General features: G+C 43.2%; 4 protein-coding genes across 4 annotated transcripts in view; 3 read left to right on the top strand and 1 right to left on the bottom strand.

Moving 5' to 3' along the window:
* galns (galactosamine (N-acetyl)-6-sulfatase) overlaps nt 1–6,506 on the top strand; it is a 28,527-nt gene extending 22,021 nt beyond the window's left edge. Inside the window, exons 13-14 of the mRNA XM_063188712.1 lie at nt 4,881–4,998; nt 5,976–6,506. Of these exons, the coding sequence (XP_063044782.1) occupies nt 4,881–4,998; nt 5,976–6,062 (205 nt within the window). The 3' untranslated portion in view covers nt 6,063–6,506. The remainder of the gene's footprint in view (nt 1–4,880; nt 4,999–5,975) is intronic.
* A 698-nt stretch (nt 6,507–7,204) lies between these two features.
* aprt (adenine phosphoribosyltransferase) lies at nt 7,205–10,065 on the top strand. The gene is made up of 5 exons (XM_063188721.1): nt 7,205–7,419; nt 7,887–7,990; nt 8,114–8,247; nt 8,467–8,545; nt 9,327–10,065. Exons 1-5 carry the CDS (start codon nt 7,328–7,330, stop codon nt 9,464–9,466), a joined length of 549 nt encoding a protein of 182 aa, XP_063044791.1. The 5' UTR covers nt 7,205–7,327; the 3' UTR covers nt 9,467–10,065.
* Nucleotides 10,066–11,623: 1,558 nt separating this feature from the next.
* cdt1 (chromatin licensing and DNA replication factor 1) lies at nt 11,624–16,331 on the bottom strand. The gene is made up of 10 exons (XM_063188710.1): nt 15,738–16,331; nt 15,226–15,357; nt 14,890–15,116; nt 14,507–14,701; nt 13,977–14,122; nt 13,764–13,864; nt 13,437–13,625; nt 12,858–13,016; nt 12,229–12,430; nt 11,624–12,019 (listed from the first exon to the last, which is right to left on the bottom strand). Exons 1-10 carry the CDS (start codon nt 16,212–16,214, stop codon nt 11,856–11,858), a joined length of 1,992 nt encoding a protein of 663 aa, XP_063044780.1. The 5' UTR covers nt 16,215–16,331; the 3' UTR covers nt 11,624–11,855.
* Nucleotides 16,332–17,396: 1,065 nt separating this feature from the next.
* Nucleotides 17,397–20,000, top strand: part of piezo1 (piezo type mechanosensitive ion channel component 1 (Er blood group)) — a 128,807-nt gene continuing 126,203 nt past the window's right edge. Inside the window, exons 1-2 of the mRNA XM_063188700.1 lie at nt 17,397–17,639; nt 17,937–18,132. Of these exons, the coding sequence (XP_063044770.1) occupies nt 18,069–18,132 (64 nt within the window). The 5' untranslated portion in view covers nt 17,397–17,639; nt 17,937–18,068. The remainder of the gene's footprint in view (nt 17,640–17,936; nt 18,133–20,000) is intronic.

Here is a 20,000-nt window from a genome sequence, read left to right as displayed (position 1 = left end):
CCACCCTGCCCTCCACTCTCCACCATCCACCTCCACACTCCACCACCACCCTACCCAACTCTCCTCTCTCCACCCTAACCATCCCATCCCTCTCTCCTACCCACCGTTCTCCACCCCCGCTGCTCGGGCCTCCATTGCTGCCAGGTGCAGGCTGTGCCGCCGTCCCCAGCACTGGGCAGCCCGCCACTGGCTCTGTACTCCTCTCCTCTCCTTGGCCACTTATTCATCTCTGTCTGCACCTTAAGAGCCACTTAAGATGATGTAGGGTCCTGCAAGTGCACACACACGCACGCACGCACGCACGCGCACGCGCACGCACGCACACACACACACACACACACACACACACACACACACACACACACACACACACACACACACACACACACTACATGGCCACAGTAGCTGTCTGCCTGACCACAGAGTCTTGCACTGCACACACCACACACGAACACACTGGCTGTGGGTGGTTGACCATAACCTTATATGGACGGTCACAGTTTGTTTTTTTGAAGGACAAAGATGTACCATTCTATTCGACCTTTTAAGATGAATGGATTGTCTTTTTTCTTCTTCCTTTTTTTCGTGTCCACGGACAGTTAGAGCTGTGAGTGGTACACCTCTTGTCAGGACAACACACACACACACACACACACACACACACACTTTTTTGTGTTCGTTTCGTGTTCCATGTCCACGTGATATGGTGTTGAAATATAGGGAGTGATAGACCCTTCATGAAGACCCTTCATGAGTTGTCAATAGATTCTTCTCAAGGTTACGCTCATACCAGATATATACCGGTATCTCTCTACTCGCTCTGCTCATACTGTATGCTGGACAATAGTTCCTTTTCACCTTGTTGTATTTGTGTTGATAAGGCGTGACATCATCAGGATCTTGGTTGTTGGCACATTTTTTCCTTTACCAATCTACTGACACTAATTAAAAGGGGCAGTCATGGGTAAGCGGTTAGGGCATCAGACTTGTAGCCCAAAGGTTGCCAGTCCAACTCCCGACCCGCCAGGTCGGTGGTTGGTGAGGGGAGTAATTAACCAGTGCTCTTCCCCATCCTCCTCCGTAACTGAGCTACCCTGAGCATGGTACCGCCCCGCCGCACTGCTCCCTTTCGGGCGCCATTGGGTGCTGCCATGGGTGAGGCATAAATGCAATTTTGTTGTGTGCAGTGTGCACTTGTATACTGTGGAGTGCTGTGTCACAATGTCAATTGAAGTTGGAGTTTTCCAGTTGGGCTTTCACTTCCCTTTCACTTTCAAAAGGTCACATCTTCATTTGTTGTGTGTGTGTGTGTGTGCGTGTGTCTGGGAGGCAAGTCACTGTTTGGTCATCTATTATCTTTTGTCCTGTTGTATCAAGAGAACTTGTAAGAGAGCTTTCTCATCCTGATCATCCAAATTAGAAATCTAGGAGTCAAACCACGTTTGTTGCCCAAAAGAATGTCCCAAAGTGTCATCACCCTGGCACAGCATTTCAGTCAGGTGGGCCACATATGGCAGAAGAACAGCCCACTCACGCAGGGTCTCATCTGTCTCTGCCAACGATCACTTCAGCTCTCAGTCAATACATGCACACACACATCCAACCCTGCCATGCTCCCGCCTATGAACAACCTGAGGTCCATTAGATTGTAGAGGGGTGAAGGAAAGGACAGGGAAGGATACAGTATTAATTGTCGATCTCATGGAGAGAGAAGAAGAGGAAGTGTGTGTGGATGTGGATGTGTGTGTGTGTGCATATGCACTGCATGGAACCCACCGGGTCTGTGTGTACATTACATTATTACATTAATTTACATTACACTTAGCTGAAGCTTTTTTTTCCAAACCGACTTACAGCTATTTAGGTAGGTGGGATATGAACCTGCAACCCTCTGATCTTATGTCAACCTCCCTAATGACTAGGCCACGGCTGGCCCACACGTGTCCTTATGTGTATATAGGCAAATTTCCTGCTTGCAGTATCTAAAGCCTATCTAAAGGTTTCCATATTGGTTTCTGACTGTTTTGGGTCTGTGCAGTGTGTCTGAGAATGAACATGTCTCTCAATCTGAGTGAAACTTTGTGGCATTGTGTATCATTTTGAAGTGAACCAGCAGCAGACAGTGCACTTCAATGAGCATAACCGCTGATCTGTATCTGGCAATGATAAAAGGATTGCGTTATTTTTTTTGTAGTTTGATTCACACAAGCTTCATGAAGTCACATTGTGCGTGCATGCGTGTGCGTGTGCGTGTGCGCGAGTATGTGTGTGTTCGCTCGTGCGTGTGCTTGCGCACCCATATGTGTGTGTGCGTGTGGGTGTGCATGAGTACGTGTGTGTTCGTGTCTCTGTGTGTATGCTTGCTCGTGCGTGTGCGTGTGTGCCCATGTGTGTGTGCATGTGGTTGTGCGTGACTACGCGTGTGTTCGTGTCTGCGTGAGTATGTGTGTGTTCGTGTCTGTGTGTATGTGTGTGAGTACGCGTGTGTTTGTGTCTTTGTGTGCGTGTGTGCGCGTGCGTGCGTGGCCAAGCAGCCTATCAGGGCTAATGCATCTGTAATCAGTATGGTGTCACACCTGAGCAATGCCGTCTCCCCCTCCGGGTGCCATGCATTATAAATCAAAAGCATTCATTTGCATTTGGTTTTATTCTAATCCCCCCTCCCCTCCATTCTCTCTCCTCTCTGGTTCTCTATCTCTCTCTCTCTCTCTCTCTCTCTCTCCTCTCTCGTTCTCTCTCTCTCTCTCTCTCTCTCTGTGTTTTCAACAGTTGCACAAGTGCACCTACGGGTTATAGTGATGATAATGACTATGCTTTGCTGACAATGGGCTTTTCCCCATTGTTTGTAAGTGGCCGAGCATATAAATAAACATGCTACAGTGTTAATTATTGATTAATGACCGGGAGGTTTTGAGGGGCTTGCAGAGTGCAAAAAGCACTGTGCCCCCTTACCCTACCCTACCCTACCCTACCCACCCATCAGCAAAGAAAAGCCTTTTGTTCGGCGCGTGTAATGTGGAACTGGGTGTTTTAAAAGCTGTCACAGGTTTAATTCCAGGTTGGAGATGAAGGTGTCACTCCACGAACACACTTTGGGTGCCTGAGAAATGTAGACATGCCCTTTTTTACATTTTCCTCTCGTGCAGAACTGCTGTCTTTTTCAGGACAAAGTGATATGGGGAAATGCGTTGATTGTTGTTTTTTGGACAAAATACTTGTTGTATAGCAAATTAGTCCACACACACTCAACCTCTACTTGAGAGAGTTCAGTTGTTGTGTCAGAAATTGGTAACGTGGTAGAGAGATGATTTCCGTTTCTATTAAAAAAAACTCGATAAAAAGGAGATAAGTGGGTCATGAAGTCGTCAGTTATGTTCAGTCTGTTCACTCTTACCGTATGGGTAAGGGTAGGATATGCAAATGACTGAACAGGAGGACGTGTGATATGGGAAGGACGATTGGACGAGGAGGCGGTTGTTGGGGTTGGCGACTGGGGAGTAGGGGCTGGGATTGGAAGGTTTGGTGGGACTACTGGGGGATGATGTGGTGGGGGCGGCTGTCAGAGTTGGTGACAGGGGACTAGAGGTTGGGTGGTGAGGAGGGTTGGATGTTAGGGTTGGGGACTGGGGAGTAGAGGTAAGGGGTGGGGGTGGACGGTGGTTGACAGGGCTGCTGATTGGTGAGTAGAGGGTGAGTGTTCAGTTGGGGGGTGTATGTCAGGCTCGGGGAGTAGGGGAGTGGGTGCCATTGGGGGTGGGCAGGGGGGACTATTGGGTGAGGGTGGGAGGGCGTCAGGGTTGGGGACTGGGGAAGTAGGTGCCGTGGGGGCTTGAAGGGGAAGGGGGTGGGGGCCAGGGGAGCAGGTGCCGGACTGTGGAGGAAGCCCAGAGATCCCTCAGGAGAGAGGCACTCAGGGGAGAGAAGTGGGGACCGGGAGGGGGAACGTGCGAGCTGGACACGGCCTGAGGTTATTACACTAATTGACACTTCACCTCGCACTGGTGCTCACACACACACACACACACACACACACACACACACACGTAGAGAGAGAGAGTATATATCCAAAGTAATCCTCCCCTTGGGACCAATCAGAGAGGCAGCGTAAGAGCCAGAGTGGGCCAGAGGGAGTGTACGGACACAGGTGCTTCTTGTGACCACATTACGGGGGGTAATTGCAGCAGTAATATTTGGCTAGGTGTGTGTGTGTGTGTGTGTGTGTGTGTGTGTGTGTGTGTGTGTGTGTGTGTGTGTGTGTGTGTGTGTGTGTAAAAAGGGCAGAAGGGGGGCTATCTGGTGTGTACATGGAGGGAGCTCATTGACCCCACAGGTTCTTTTTGAGGGTGGCGTGCCTTTGAAAGGGCTTAAGCCCTTGGTGATTTTCCACGCCGATTATAATGATGGGCCGAGTCTGTTCCGCCGTGTCCAATAAAAATAATTGAGTGGAGAGGGGAGGGCAGACATAAACAATTCTATTGAGATTTATCCAGGGGACATGTTATGCATGGCTGTCTGCGTGTAGCAGTGGGTCGGGATAGCGAGGGGGGGCATTGTTATACGATGATAATTTGGAGCCAGCAAGTGACTGTGCCGATGTTGTAGTACTATTGTATATGACTGTGCTAAAATATATTGTGGTTGTAACTTAGTATCAATTTAAGTTCATGTGGTGTTATGGTGTTGACAATAAAAATGTGATTCTGATTGATGACGGTTCAAGTAAACATATTCAACCTATTCGCTGTTGGAATTTATTTGTAACTGATTAGCTGGTGAACAAACTGGTTCACTACTGCTCAGTTTAATAGCCTGAGCCAAATTCTGACCTGATTGAGAGAAGTGGTTATAATAACTGAGTGTCTCGTTCCTGTGTGCTTTAGTGTCCTCAAACATGAGTATGCAGCTGCTCTGAAGCGCATCAGCCCCATTGTGGAGCAGCACAAGATGAAGCTGGTTCCAGGCGCACCTCAGCTGAACATGTGTGACGAGGCCGTCATGGTAAGTGGCTAAAGGGCTAAAGGAGAAGAGTGATGTGAATGTGTTGTGTGTATTGTGTGGTGGCAACCTATTGCCCTGTTGTCTGAGGTCACCAAGGAGGAATAAGAGCAATGTACACGCTGTTTAAAAACTTTATGCTAAATTATTTTTGTACTACCTACCGTATATGTACACATAACTCAAAGAAATGTGCATCAAACAACCAGTATGTACAACTTTGTACTGTGGCAGTAATTTTGGGCCAAATAGACCGGTGTCAATGAATTCATTGGGCCTAAAACAGCAACTGCAAATTCACAACGGCTTAGATCATGTCGAAATCTTACACCTGCATTCAAGAATTCATAACTTCATCTCACATGAAAGTGTAATAGATTTTGTGAAAATGTCTTCGAGATATAACAAAATTGATTTACATAATAATTTGGGACATGGTGTATAACCAAAATGAATGATAACAAAGAGACATAGAAACCTCCAGTTTGTGCAAAATACCAGTTCATGATTTGGTCTACACATTCTTTTTATTTATGTATTTTTTTTATCCACAACAGTTGTACTCCTTGACCTTAAACAACATGGCTATGATTGTTCAACACCACACTTTTAGGAAACCTGTTTTTGAATGACCTCTTATCGAATGTATTTTCCAGAAATAGGTTTGGCTAATATACTTTCATCCTATAGTTTTGGAAAACACTGGACAAATAAATGTTTCCAACACTGGACAAACACATTATTCAAACGATGTAGATGGCCTTTTTACACTAAAAATACACTTAATATAGTATGGTGAGCACCCTTTTCCTTGAGCAATCTTTAACAATGTCTTTGTTGAGGGCATTTTTAGTCATCATACATTCAAGGCAACTATGTTAGAAAAAGACCAAGATATTTCAACTTCAGAGAATTTGCATGCAGCAAGAGCTCCCCCAGGTGTGCATGAAATGTAATTACACGTGTTCATTCTTCTGCAGAACTGGTCTCCTCCTGGATGTGAGAAGTTGGGCAAGTGCATCACGCCTCCAAAGTCCCAGCCTGTCAAGTGTGACTGGCCACACTGATTCAGAAATGTGACCAGGAATGACACATTTTTGCCAATAACTTTTGATGGACCTCTGTGGGTTGCAATTTGTAGATGGAGTTGGGGATTGTTTTGATATCTTCATTTTATCTACCTGATTTTAATTTCTTATAACGTGTTTATATTGCTTAAAATCTGAAATGTACACCCCCCCCTCTCTTCCCCCCCCCCCTGAAATATCACACCTTTGCATTTTTTAAAAGCCAAACATGCAGAGAAACATTCCAGCATAATGTTAGTTGACTGTTTTGTCACAACAAATATTCAAACAAAATAGATTTCTTACTGTTTAAATGCCAATGTGATGTTGTCAATGTGAATTGTTGTTCCATATGAAGGAAAATCAGAGTGATTTGTATCGTTTTCCTCTCTGTAACTGGAATTGTTCTACTGTAACAGTAAATTTGCACTGCTTCATTTGTAATATTTTTGTAAAGATTTGTTCCAGAACTCCGAACAATTTAAAAACTATAAATGAACTGAAGTCAGTCACTACAATTTAACAATCACAACAGATGGCCCATTACAGTGCCAAAAACAGCCACCAAAAGAGGTCATAGGCTAAAATACTCTTAATCTACCGTCATCAATACAAGTTCTTAGTTTAGAAAAAGTTAAAACAAAATGCAATAGTGTATGGACATGGATGGAAATAAATCTTATCAAAATATTGCCTGCTTTAATGTGTGTGTGTGTGTGTGTGTGTGTGTGTGTGTGTGTGTGTGTGTGTGTGTGTGTGTGTGTGTCTCCTTGGAATGTATACCTATATCTGTAAGGATGGAGTATTCTATAAGGGCTGTGGTATTTCTTGCAGGATACCTCGCGTAATTGCTGCAGCAGATGGGGCCTAAACACTTTTCCCCATGTGTGCATGGTTGCTCAAACTGTCTATGTAGGGCCTAGCCTACTTGTGGTTTACTTAATAATAATAATAATAATAATAATAATAATAATAATAAAAAGGCATGATGCAGATTCACAGCATAAAGTAAAAGGGCACTGATGTCCACGAGTTTCTAGAAGTAATATTTACCTAAAAGGACTTTGGCTTCCTATCTGGTTAGAAGACCCACTGATAGTCAAGGAGGCGTGTCTTCAAGGGACTGTGGATTAGTCATGACTCCATGACCCCACCACGTGGTTGAACGCGGAAATGTGTTGCAGAATCGAGGAACAGCTCTTGATGTAGTAATTTGATGATCTGATTTCTGTGTTTGCTTCGTACGTGACAGTTTTGTAATAAACATGGCAGGTGGCAGCAGAGAAGAGAAACTAAAACGCATAACTGAATCAATACGTGCGTTTCCTGACTTCCCAATCAAAGGAATTCTGTTTCGGTGAGTATCAGCAAAATTGCTACACGTCCTCAGATGGATCTTCTCGGCAGCGTATTCAGTGCACAATATCTTTGCCAGATGGGTTTATTGTGTTATCTTGGACGTATTTACCTTCGCAAAAGTTAAACTGACGTATGCTATTTCTTGAACATTGACCAGAAAATGTGATGACAGCCGATTGGACGCATCGAATCAATGGTGCGTCGGAAAAACGAGCAGTCCCCGATTCCGTTATCAGCTTGACGGGTAGCCTAGTTAGAACTACCGCTAGTTCGGCCGCGGATACAAAGTTCGACAAGTTTGGCAACTTAAAGCTGTATTCTACTAGCCTGGCCGCGCCAAAAACCCCTACAGCAAAGCTGTGCCCCCGGGAGCAAATTCATTTTGCGGCCACTAGGGGCGTCTAGATTTCTAGGCTAGTATTCTATCACTTTGCTAGCATTCTTCTTAATTGTTACATTTTCCAGAGACATTTGTCCAATACTCAAGGACCCAAAGGCATTGGCTGCAGTAATTGACTTGTTTGAGGAGCATGTCCGACAAAACCACAAGGATGTTGAAGTAATCGTTGGTGAGTTGTTCACTTTTACCCATACACTTACACAGGAGCTGAGTATTTAGTGCACGTTGGTTTAGTCCTGTCTCTGTGCTTCATACATTTGTTGTGCAACTTGGTTATGTTTTACATGTCCAGGTCTGGATGCACGGGGGTTTCTATTTGGGCCCCTGCTGGCTCAAAGGTTAGGGATTGGCTTTGCCCTCGTGAGAAAGAAGGGCAAGCTCCCCGGACCCACAGTCTCAGTGTCCTATGCTCTGGAATATGGCAAGGTGAGTCCCATCCCATCTTTAGTTAATTGGACATGTCTAAAGCAGTTTTTAATCACCTAGTCTATGGTGGTTTTACACAAGCAATTAATGTAGTTGTTAGTGTCATAAAAATGACCACTCCTTGATCAATATCATTTGAAGAAACACGTGGGCAAGTTGGCCTTGCAATCTTTATTTTTACTGTGTGTGTGTGTGTGTGTGTGTGTGTGTGTTTCTCAGGCTGAGGTGGAAATCCAGGAGGATGCTGTGGCTCCAGGACAGAAAGTCTTACTAATCGATGACCTTTTGGCCACTGGGGGTGAGACATTTCAGATTATTTTCCTACGGATAACATTTTTGTTTTGTTTTGTGGGGGGAGTACTCACTTGATGAGCAAAATAAAGGAGAAACACACGCACCCTTAACCATCCTTGCCATCCATAAAAATCCCAAGACAACACTATGTCCCCATGCAGTGGTCATTACATTGTTTATCAGTGTATTATAACTTGTCTGTATGCCGCTGATGACTTATTTGACTTTGATTATTCAAAATGGCCCTCAATGGTTATTCACATAAAGGCGAGCAATCAAACACACTTTAGACAATATCAATGATTACATCTTGGTGTTTGAACACTTCTGTAGCTCGTACCAGCAGAGTTATAACCGCCTGCTTGTCATGATAAAGCTAGAATATTATAGATAAAGTATCTAGATAAGTATTCCAACTAGGATGGTCTACTTCCTCTGGCATAGATTGTTGGTCTTCTTGACCCCGATGATCCAGGATTTCCAGACTGCAGGCCCTTTAAAGGTGTGGAGCTGTTTGAGCAGCTTCAGATAACATGTAGATAAGTGAAGTACTGTAAAGTAGTTGATCTGTGATTGACATTGATTCATAGCTTCATAGATTAAATCCTCAAAATAGCTTCATAGATTAAATACTAAAAAAAACGTTAATAGTAACTTTTCTGTTTAAGAGTTACTGAGAAGATGGAGATAACTTTTTTTTTTAATCGTCTAACATGCATTACCTTGAATACAGTCTTACATGTATACAACTTAATTTTACTCCATATATTTAATTTCTCTTCCAGGGACTCTTAACGCCGCATGTGAGCTTATGAAGAAACAGCAAGCAGTTGTGATTGGCTGCTTGGTAGTAGTGGAAATGAAGGATCTTAATGGAGCGGACAAATTGAAGCCCCACACCGTGTTCTCTCTGGTGCAATACTAAACACACAGCTTGACAACTGTTCCTTCACATTTTACATGCTGGGAGTGCTGTGCGCCACTCGGTAACAAGACTGGCCAAACACCTGTCCTCACGCTCTCCAAAGTGACATGTTTTATGGTCCGAGACAACGTCCATTGGTTTTGGCTGGCAGGAGAGACCCCTAAAAGCTCCCTGTCCTGCTTTTGAAATTAATGGGAAGTGTTTCACAAGGAAAAAACACAAAGACTGAATCAAAAAGTCAATTCATTGCTGTAAATCGAACAGACATTATTGGAATGGGATTAGGGAATGTGTCAAATGGCACACAATACCATCACTGTTGCATTTTTTTTAAATTAATTTGTCTCAGAAACATTTATGTCTTGATATTTCTTGTTGAAGATGATCATGTCATGCTGTTAAGAAGTTTATTAAAGTTAATTGCAAATGTTTTAATGTGCCTATGCAAAATTGAGCACATTGCCGTTTCAACCAAAAGTTATTTTGTTTTGGATGAACAAATGTCCTTTTTTAACTGAAGACAGAAACGTATTACAGTTGTGATGAGTTGTGTTTAAAGGGATCACACATTTTGGAATATAAAATGCTACTCAACACTTCATTGTCTCATTTCATGTTTTACAGTATGAGAATTTGACAGATGACCTCTTCTGGCCATTTCAAATGAACACTCAATAACCATTAATGAGTAAGAACTTTGCTCATTCTTTCCTTGTGAAGGTATTTCTGTTGAGTCACACTGAAGTAGAGGTATGTGAAAAGATGATGGCTTGTGATTGACAAGCAGCGGTGGGCAGATATGTAAAAGTTAAATTAAAAACCTGACAGCTTCACTGCGTAGTTGGTCTGCAGTTACTATAGACCAGAGGCGGGCAAACATGGGGCCCGCAGAGCCTTTACAAGAAAGACTACTTTTAAATACTAAATGCTCACACCGTCTTAAAATCACTACCAAACCCATGGTTCTATTAGGGTATACAGTAGGCTACTGTACATACATTTCAGTGCCATTTTCAGGAATGAAAATAACCATAAAAGTTATGCCAGGATTCATTGTTACGCGTTATTGTAGTGGTTCTGTTTGAGCTTCTGGAATTACCATCATTAGAAGATCACTTGATGACTGAAGTACTGCCTCAACTTGCCTGTCAATAATCCAGTGGTTCCCAACCTTAATTGGCCCGGGACCCTATTTTGACATCCCAAATTTTGGGGACCCCTTAGGCCTACACATGTTTTTATATGACTGACAAAAAAGATTGAGCTTAGGCTAATAAACCTGTAGATATTTCTGAAAAGATATGACTGGCATTTCAATCAGAATATTAATTAATGTTATATTAATTAGTAACATCAGTATTCTTTTTACACACACTTCAGGCGACCCCATTTGAACTCCAGGCGACACCATATGTCGTCTCGACCCAAGGTAGAAAACACGAAATTCATGCCATGTGAAATTGATTGGTGTCATTCAATAGACCAAGAGCCAGTGTGAGGACAGAAATGCAATTCTACTGTGAAAATTTTAATACTGCTACATTATAAGTAAGTGAAAATCTATAATGCAAAACTGAAAAAAAAAATCAATATAGCAAGAAATCTTAAGGACTAGTTCAGTCAATTTCACTATGATGTTGTATTGCTCACGCTACCCTTGACTTGTCAGTACCCGCCCAGTGATACCACATTTTTTCGGCTAAGCCCTTTCCGAGATGAAATATTCTAATGGGGGCAGCGTTTGTTAACATTTTTTGTTTTGTTTTAAATTAACAGGCCTACTCCAAATATATTCCCAAAGGGTTGTTTGCTGATGTTGTATAACCTTTCGGGTGTTTTTGGGACTAAATACTTAAAAAAAATGTAAACAAAGCGGTGCCCCCATTACAATGACTAAGATCTCAGAAAAGGCTGGAAGAAAAAACCTCAGGTACTGACAAGTCCAGGGTAGTGTGAGCATTACAACTGCATGTTGAAAATTGACTGAACTGGTCCTATTCAGAATAGGTTACTCGCATTATTTAACTTAATAAATCAACATACAAACTACATTTAAAGGGCGTGTATTCTGTAGGAGAGAGAATATTAAGAGTAACCTTTAACACTGTTGACAAGTAACCTTATCCATAACCACATTGTGGAAAAGAAGGGCAGAGCTGCTAATCAGAATAAAACCTTTATTACAAATGTGGGCGAAAGTAGTCAATAACTACAACAAGAAATGTTTTTTTTTCAATAAACACCTCTACGTGAAATCAAACCCACAGCATAGCAGTCCGACTGACCTTTGATCAAATTCAAGTCAGTCCATGACTATTTCAAGCATATAAAAAAATAAAACGTGATTGCACTTCGACAACTATTTAAGTCAACTGGAACAAATGTTCACTCATTTCCTTTCCTCCTCTTTCATCTTCTGGCTCAGTTTGTTCTGTACAGCACTCATGTCCGCAGTCTTGTTCAGCTTCAGATATGTGTCTTTTCTGATTGGATGGATGGTCAGCCAGTCTGGTGTCAGTTCTGCCAGCAGTCTGAGATGTTTCTCCATTTCGACTGCAAAAGAAACAACGTAGGTTTTAAAGAAAAAAATATCCATTATCTATAGAGCTTCAACAATGAAGAAATAAAAAGGTTTGATTCTTCTTTGCAGCAGAATGACTGCTCAGGAAACTAAAATCCTGCACATTGGACATGTCTGAAGATTTTCAGTAGTTTCTTTATCTGTGACATGCATCCATGTAATGCACTTGACGTGTACCAACCTGGGGTAAAGGCAGAGCGATAGCTGGCAATCATTCTGCTGCAGACCACCTCCATGGTGAGTGCCGGTTTCTTCTCGGCCACAAACACGTTGCGCAGGATCCTGGCCATCTCTTCCAGGTGGGACATCATGGTCAGCCGCTTTTCCTGTTCTGGGTTTCGCGTCATAGCTACCAGCAGCTTCTGGGCCTCCTTGGCTCGAACCTGACAAGAGAAATGTATTCAGACATTTCATACACAGCGGTTTCCTAATAGCTACTGGGGTTTTAAAACAATTGAGAGATGCCGTATTAGAGATTAGACAAAGATTACTGTGAAACGACTCATCTAAATGTCCTGTGATAATGTAGCCTTTATTCTGATAAGAATAGAGTTGGCAAAACCAGTACAATGACCTCCGGGTGTCAATTCCAGAGATTCAAAGTAAACCCAACCCCTTTCTCCGTTCCTCTTTAAGATCAGTTTTCCACAACCTAAGTAGCCCAGCTCGTCTATCTGTATTGAAAGCCAATTACTATCTCTTGACTCTGTGGAATTCAGATGGTGTGGGATGACATTTGTGACTATCGCCTCTGATTAGCTCAAGTTTAATCCCTTTTTCCCCAGCACTTTCCCCTTGCCACGTGCTTACCCTCTCAAGCAGAGACTGGGACACTCCTTTGAGGGAGCTGTTAGCCGCGGAGGGAGTCGCAGCAGGGGACGCCACCTCCTTAGGCCCGGGAGTTTGTTCTTCCTTGGAGAGTGGAGTCTCTGCTGTTTTCAGGGCCATGTTAGCCAGTGCTTTCTCCATCTGAAAGGATGAATAAAACATGTAAATTACACTTCATGTCAACTAATCTTATTTTTACATTTGATGCATTTTTTACAACAGATGCAAACCCTCCAAGTGCATGTTTGATACAAAAATCAGGCGGTATTTCTATTTATTTAGTGAACTCCAAAAACCAGTCCATCTTGTATGACATTTGATTGGCTTTGTGATTGTGATTGGCGAAATGCTATTTAGTAATTTAGTTCTAAAGATCTTTGCTGTGGCTTTTTGAGGGTTTTGCATCTGAACTCTTCATTTCTTGTTTTTCTGTAATACTTACACCTACCATATAAACACTGAGAGTTAGAAAGCAACATGAAGCCTAAAACTGGTATATTTTCAATATGATGTGTATCATCAAGGGTGGTAGAAGTTCAAATTCTACATATTGCAGCTCACCTTGGGCGTCATGAGGGCACGGGCCTTGTCCAGGACCTCCTGTGCGGTGGTCAGCTTCTCCGTCTGGGGAGGCTGTGGCAGCTCGCTGGGGTGGATGTTGGGCACCTCGTCCACATTGAAACGTGGATGCCAGCGGGTAAGCATGTCATCGGGCACCACCACTGGAGGGTCCAGAGTCTCCAGAAATCGCTAACAACAGAGAAAACAACAAAAAGTCAAATCAATGAAGATCCAGAAGAAAAAAACAAACGAAAGCGTTTTAAAGTTATAAGCATTAGATAGTTAACACAATACTGCTGACTTCCAACAGTTGTGCCATTGTTTTACCTTGTGGTGTTCTTTGACAACGTTGACAAGGTTGTGGTGGAACGTTCTCGTCCGATCCAGCATTAGAGATGCTGATAGGACGGGGCGAGAGCCAGACTGCTCTGTAGATACATTCAAGAGTGAAAGTCAGTATACAGCATAGAAACAATGTTGCAATGCATTACTTGAGTATGTTATGTATTCGTTATGTGAAAGACATTCAAGACCACAAACCTTCTTCGATGACTGGCTCGAGGGTGAGTTGGTAAGTGGACTTTTTCGCCATGGTGCTGAAGTTTGGGATGTTTCTCTCCTGTCTGTACTTGTAGGCAGTGGGGTACACGGTTTTGATCTGTCCCACGTGACTCTCCTCAAACCTCCTGGAAAAATCAAGAAATAGGGGTGATTAAATAAAGCCAAAGCATTTGAGAAAACATGCTTACTAAAGAAATGCACATTATTAATTTAAAAAAAAAAACATTTTGAAAGGAAAGGGGTGAGGATGTTGCTTCAGTGGGTGGAAGAAATAGATATCAGGACAGGATCCAAAAAACAAAACAAAAAATTTTGGGGGAGCGAAGAGAGAAGATCCAAGACACTCTGATGCAGGATAAAACAGTAAAAGAATAAAAGGGTGAACTTGGAATTATTAATAGGGAACGTTCAGCCTACAGTATGTCAGCGTGCCTCAGATCTCCTGTCATTAAAAAACATTTGAACTTCGACGCGAGATTAGCTTGGATGTCAGAGTTTGTATCACTTACTTGCGCATCATTTCTTGAACACCCTGCTTTACTTTGGAGAAGGTGACGGTCTCCAAGCGATTAAAAAGCATGCTCACGATGGTGTCCATGCTGCGGAACATCTCTGCCAGCACTTTGTACTTGTAGGGCAGCGAGAGACCGGGGGGTACATCCTGGGCAAGGGTGTGGTAACGCTGGTATGCTGGTGCCTTCTCTCTGAAAAACATTTTTAAAAAAACCCACAAAGACAAGGTTTAGCACAAACAATACTTTAGGTTTTTGTGTGTGAAAGGTTGAACAGGCCAGTCATGAATGCACAAGCTGTGAGTATGGATTCAGGGGCAAGATAGACCCTTGAAAAGCACAATGGTCTTTGTAAAGTGTGCCGTGTGCAGACCCCTTACCCCTCTGGTTCGGGTTGTGCTTGTGCTTCTGACTCTGCTATCTTGGCCTTTATCTTCTCGTTCCGTTGCTGTATCTTGGCTGTTCGCTCCAACACGTCGTGGCATCTGGCCTTCAGCTCTGCCAGCATGGGTGCAGGGGCAGGGGAAGGAGTCACGGCGGTCTGAGCTTGACCCTGGAGCCTTTGGAGTCTGGCTTTGAGTGCGGCCACATCATCTTTGGTCAATGGCTACAATATGAAAGAAGAAAGGGCAATGTGGTTAAAACACAAGGACCACAGACAAGGAACACAACCAAACAGCTTTGTGCAGTTACAAAGAACAAGTCTTTGCAATTACCTTCTTGGTAGTTGTGCTTTTAGGGAGAGTAGTAGAGGGGTTGGGTGAGGGGTTAACAGCTCCCTTCGATTGTTTGTCCACACCTTCGGGAATGGGTGACTGTGGGGAGGGCTCCTTTGCATTGGTAGCGGCCTGTTTACAAAGGGAGACATTAACGCCTGCTCTCTGTCTCCAGTCCACACCTAAACGTATTGTAATGCATGGTAGATCGCACGTTTTGTGTCAAACGTGCCACGTCCCTGTCCACAACTCTTTCATGAGAACACTGAATCGACTTGTATACATTGTGGTTTTAAACAAGTCATTTTCACATCAATTATTGCAAACCAAAGGGCATGGTTACACACACATCCACACAACATCTACTCTCACATACACCAATCATGCTCGACGAAAATGTACCGAGTACAAAACTAGGCCATGCTATGATGGGCTTTGGCAGTACACTAGGCCAACTGATTAGCTTGCCATCAAGTTAGCGATAGCAACAAGAGCACAAGTGTATTACTAACCTGTTCTCCGTCTTTCGAAAGGATCAGGCGTTTTCTCGCTGTCCGTTTTCCAGTTTTGACTGCTGCTTTTTCGGCTACGGTGTTGCCTTCTTGTGAGGGACCCACGCGAGCACGTTTCTTTGCACTGCTGTGTTGCTCAGCTGTGGTAAACACCGCCGAACCGAGATCAAACTCTACCTCAGTCGAACGCCTTTTTGGAGTTTTCGGGCTTGCGTGAATATCCACCTTGTCCTCGGTGAATTTCGCTTCATCGCTGGTTGACACCGCTTCGTTAATAACCCGTAGAAATTCTTCTTGTACAGAGCTGGATCTTGTGATTTTCGGACGGCCTGCAGTTCTTGTGTTTTGTCGAGTTGGTCTTGCAACAGCGACGTCCACATTGACGGCATTTGCCTTTTGTCCTTTACCTCTCGCAGCTCTATCGATTCCTCCTTTTTTACTTTGAGCAAAATAGTCCGTCAAACGGGCCTGCGCCATAGCAACTCAACAATGTCAGCTCGTCAGATCACAAAATGTCTTCAGATCAATTGTATTTCCACCAAACCTGTTGAAACTTTTAGCTCCACTGAGGGAAGCAAGTGGTCTGATAAAGTCTCTCACCAACTTTCGCGCGAAACTATACCATGTGACTTCTGTATACAGCCAATGGCCATTAAGACACGCCCGCACTGGCTTTTCATTGGATGGTATTGCTTAACAAAGGCAAAATGATAACCAAACAATGTAGCTCAGACTAATACGCTAGTGAACATGCAAAACAAAAAGTAACCTGCATGTTGCAATTATTAAAGCATGCACTCTGCTTACGGTAGGCTACACTGCGTTTTTGCACAAGGGTGGCCATTGACCTGAAATTGAATAGTGCATCGATGTTTGACGTGTGTTTATTACACTGAGGCATTAGAACTCAGCGCCCGAGCGAAAGATAGTGTGGTAGGCCTACACAAGGTTGGGGCATGAAGAGTTCTTGTGACATTAGAGTGAATTCAGCTAAACACACACACACACACACACACACACAAAATCCAGCCACCGTTTTTACAATCACCTCTAGATGGCGGCATCACACCGACTGCAACAGCAGACGCTTGGTCTGGAAATAAAGCGAGTACAGATGTTGAGATCCTTGACCATTCCTAAAAGTTGGTGTGTTCAGTGCATCTTGTTTTTCAAGTAACCTATTTTATACACTGACTGGTACGATTTCATTAGGTTATGTGTGTCACTTTATTCATGACAGCACTTTATAAATGACTTGTTTTGACATAAATGTAGGCTATTGACACAAATTGCTAAATACAATGGGGTTTGCTTTTGACAAAGAAAACCAGTTGGTAAACCATTTCTTGCAGCTTGTTTATCAGTTCTGTTTCACTCAAGAAAGGCTGCCAGACGGCTAGCCCAGGGGGCTGGAATATTAATTTGGTAAATTGTGGAAAAATAAGCCTATAGGCCTCGTGCTTTCAAAAAGACACGCTATGAATTAATGTAGGCCTATCTGATATGATTCTATGTAATGTTTCTAAAGAAATGCCTAAATACGTTTAGAAAAAAGTACCTTTCGCAATCACTGCTAGTGTGAGAAGTTGTGTGAGGCAGCCTGCACTATGGAAGCAAGCATGCGTAGTGAAAGTCACATTGCCATGCTGTTCGCGGCAAGCAGTCTGCACCAGCCCTCTCATTTGCGAACGCGAGAAATATGGTTAGCCAAGAATGAAAAAAGTGGACTGGACGCTCCCAGTTCTGGCACAGTGGCAACATCACAGTGGGAGTTTCTCTAAGTTGAAACACAGTTGTTTGAAGGTATACTTCAACTGGACGTCCGCTGGAGTGGCACGTTTGACCATATTTTAAGACGTGAAAGTTGTAGGCAACAACTTCAGAAGTTTAGAGCTGTCAAAAGTGAGTACATAAGAAAGTGGAGGGGGTAGTTCAAGTAGCTGGGCGCTGGGCGATGTACATTTTCCATGAAGACGTGTTTTTACGAGGAATATACACAGAGCTGTTTCGGAACTGAAGAAAAAAGTTGAAAGATCAGACGCTTTGAATCCTTTTTTTAGTCAGTCTTTAAGTCAATGCGTTGTGGAGCTGGTGAAAGTTGTCTGACTGTTTTCGCTTCTGAGAATTTAGAATATTAAAATGATAGCCAAACACCAGTATGGAAAAGTTTTAACATTTTCTTAATTATGTTAACTTAAGGCGAGGGGAAACCATGAACAACAACTTCGAACCGGATTTCTTTCCATCCACTGAGTGGAATTTACCGTCCCGTCGTGGAATGTCAGTGGGACTGTAGCCGGAGTGAGGCTGTGCATTTTGGGACGCGCTCTCATGGAACTCCAGGTGGTATGTGGACTGCTGTACTGCTTCCTGCTACCGACCTTCTTGCTTGCAGGTAAGGGGGCTAAAACATCAGTTCTCTATGGGAATGTTGTCAAATCTTCCCCTGTATTAATAACATGTGAATAAATGAATGCTCTGCTTGGCCTATTGATCATGTTGCTGGATTAACCTGACATAATGTGTAGGGTCAGGCCTTGTTGGTCCTCATCATTGTTGTCAACACATCTGGTAAACTACATTAGAATGCAAAACATTTCTTCCTTTCTTGCAATCAATTATTGTGTATTGTTATGAGGCTGGTTAATCTTGTAAAGTGTGAAAGTTGGTGAAAGGCATGTCATCAACAATAATCTGGTTTGCTGTCACGGTGCTGATGTTGCCTTTTGTTGTCATGGAATGAAGAACCAAAAGAAAAGGTGGGCTGTCTATTAAGTGCTAAGTGCCTCTTTATCAGAGGCCACCATTATACCATTCAGATAGGCACTGATGTGTGTTGGTGTAGCTTAGTTTATGACATCAAGAGTTGGTGTAGTTTATACACATTTAGAGAGCCTTTCTTCAGATATGATATCAAATTGTGTTGCTTGTGAAAAACTCAATTTGTTATGATTCACATTTAATTTTCTCTCAAGCGTATACATTGTATTGTGGGAATGGAATAGAGGATTAGGGCTAATGTCTATTCCACGATACATTTCCGCGCCATTTGTTGGCCGGACTGACTCCTTGGGAAAAGGAGAATGGAGGCTAGCTGACTCAGATTTGCCATGCGTTAATGTCATGCCTTGAGCATGAGGCTTCCTGTGCTGTGCAACTCAGAAGCGAAGTGAAAGAAAAGGGGCAAAAGAGACAGGATGTCGGCTGCGTGGTGACTTCTCCTCCTGTCACGTGGCTGGTGTGTGACTTGTGGTTGGCAAAAAAGAATCTCGAGACTGCTCGAAACGGGCCATTCTTCACCATCACGCCCATCGGTCAACCATATTCCCAATGCTCGTTGCCTCTCTGGCAAACTTTGGTGGTGAAAACTTTGCCCCGTCAGCTGCCAATGTTATGTGTCTTAGGCCTACAGCACCACTGCCAGTGTGTGAGCATTTGTCGACCACTGCAGTATACTGTGGTTTTAGATTCACATCACCTGGGATGATTGTGGTAAAGGTGTGTGTGTGTGTGTGTGTGTGTGTGTGTGTGTGTGTGTGTGTGTGTGTGTGTGTGTGTGTGTGTGTGTGTGTGCGTGCGTGCAGGAGTACGCCTATGTGCATGTGTCACAGGTCTGGTAGGACGTCAAGACAAACAAACTGTGGGCACAAAACCAATAAAAGCAACAGGCTACCAACATCGTTTTATCTGGGTACTAATTCATTGCTGTGCCATGTGTGGGCAAATATTAATATATGGATAAGAAATGTAATGTCAACGTGGCATTTAAACATTTCATTATCATCTGTGCGTCACCTTATTTTCATCCCCGCACTATGTAGTGTATTTAGGATGTAGTGTTATTGACATTGTTGCAGTTTGTATTTTGTCATATTGTCATATTGTCAATATGAGATCCTGACATGAACATTGACAATCCCTTTGTTTAGTTACAATGTTGACATTGTTAGAACATTCATGCAGTGTACACATTTAGGGGGAAAAACGCCTGACCAGCTGTCTTTTGATGTCTGTCTTGCTCCATGGTTTCTTGGTTACTTGTGAATGCTCCAGATGTAGGAGAATATTTTCATTTTATTTAATGAAAAAAAGAACAAAAAAAGCTGTCTGAAGCTTTACCCCTGAAGAGTGAAATACTGTTTGTCTGCTGTTCGGTGTCTTCAACAGTGCTAGTATTCTCAAGAGGGTTCGAGAAGTGTAACTGTTGTGTTTCAATGGAATCAGTTCAGCTACAGTGTGGCCTTATCCACTGGGATTGTCCAC

The sequence above is a fragment of the Engraulis encrasicolus genome, chromosome 22 (genome assembly GCF_034702125.1).
Source record: "Engraulis encrasicolus isolate BLACKSEA-1 chromosome 22, IST_EnEncr_1.0, whole genome shotgun sequence".
NCBI classification, from domain to species: domain Eukaryota; kingdom Metazoa; phylum Chordata; class Actinopteri; order Clupeiformes; family Engraulidae; genus Engraulis; species Engraulis encrasicolus.
This window is presented reverse-complemented; position numbering and strand designations above follow the sequence as displayed.

What these genes read in the sequence shown, in the direction of transcription:
- aprt (XM_063188721.1), top strand. Translation starts at nt 7,328, where the DNA reads ATGGCAGGTGGCAGCAGAGAAGAGAAACTAAAACGCATAACTGAATCA. An exon ending in ATCAAAGGAATTCTGTTTCG is followed by an intron (nt 7,420 to 7,886) that starts GTGAGTATCAGC and finishes TACATTTTCCAG; the next exon opens with AGACATTTGTCCAATACTCA. An exon ending in TGACCTTTTGGCCACTGGGG is followed by an intron (nt 8,546 to 9,326) that starts GTGAGACATTTC and finishes TTTCTCTTCCAG; the next exon opens with GGACTCTTAACGCCGCATGT.
- cdt1 (XM_063188710.1), bottom strand. Translation starts at nt 16,214, where the DNA reads ATGGCGCAGGCCCGTTTGACGGACTATTTTGCTCAAAGTAAAAAAGGA. An exon ending in TTTCGAAAGACGGAGAACAG is followed by an intron (nt 15,358 to 15,737) that starts GTTAGTAATACA and finishes CTTTGTAAACAG; the next exon opens with GCCGCTACCAATGCAAAGGA. An exon ending in GCACAACCCGAACCAGAGGG is followed by an intron (nt 14,702 to 14,889) that starts GTAAGGGGTCTG and finishes AATGTTTTTCAG; the next exon opens with AGAGAAGGCACCAGCATACC.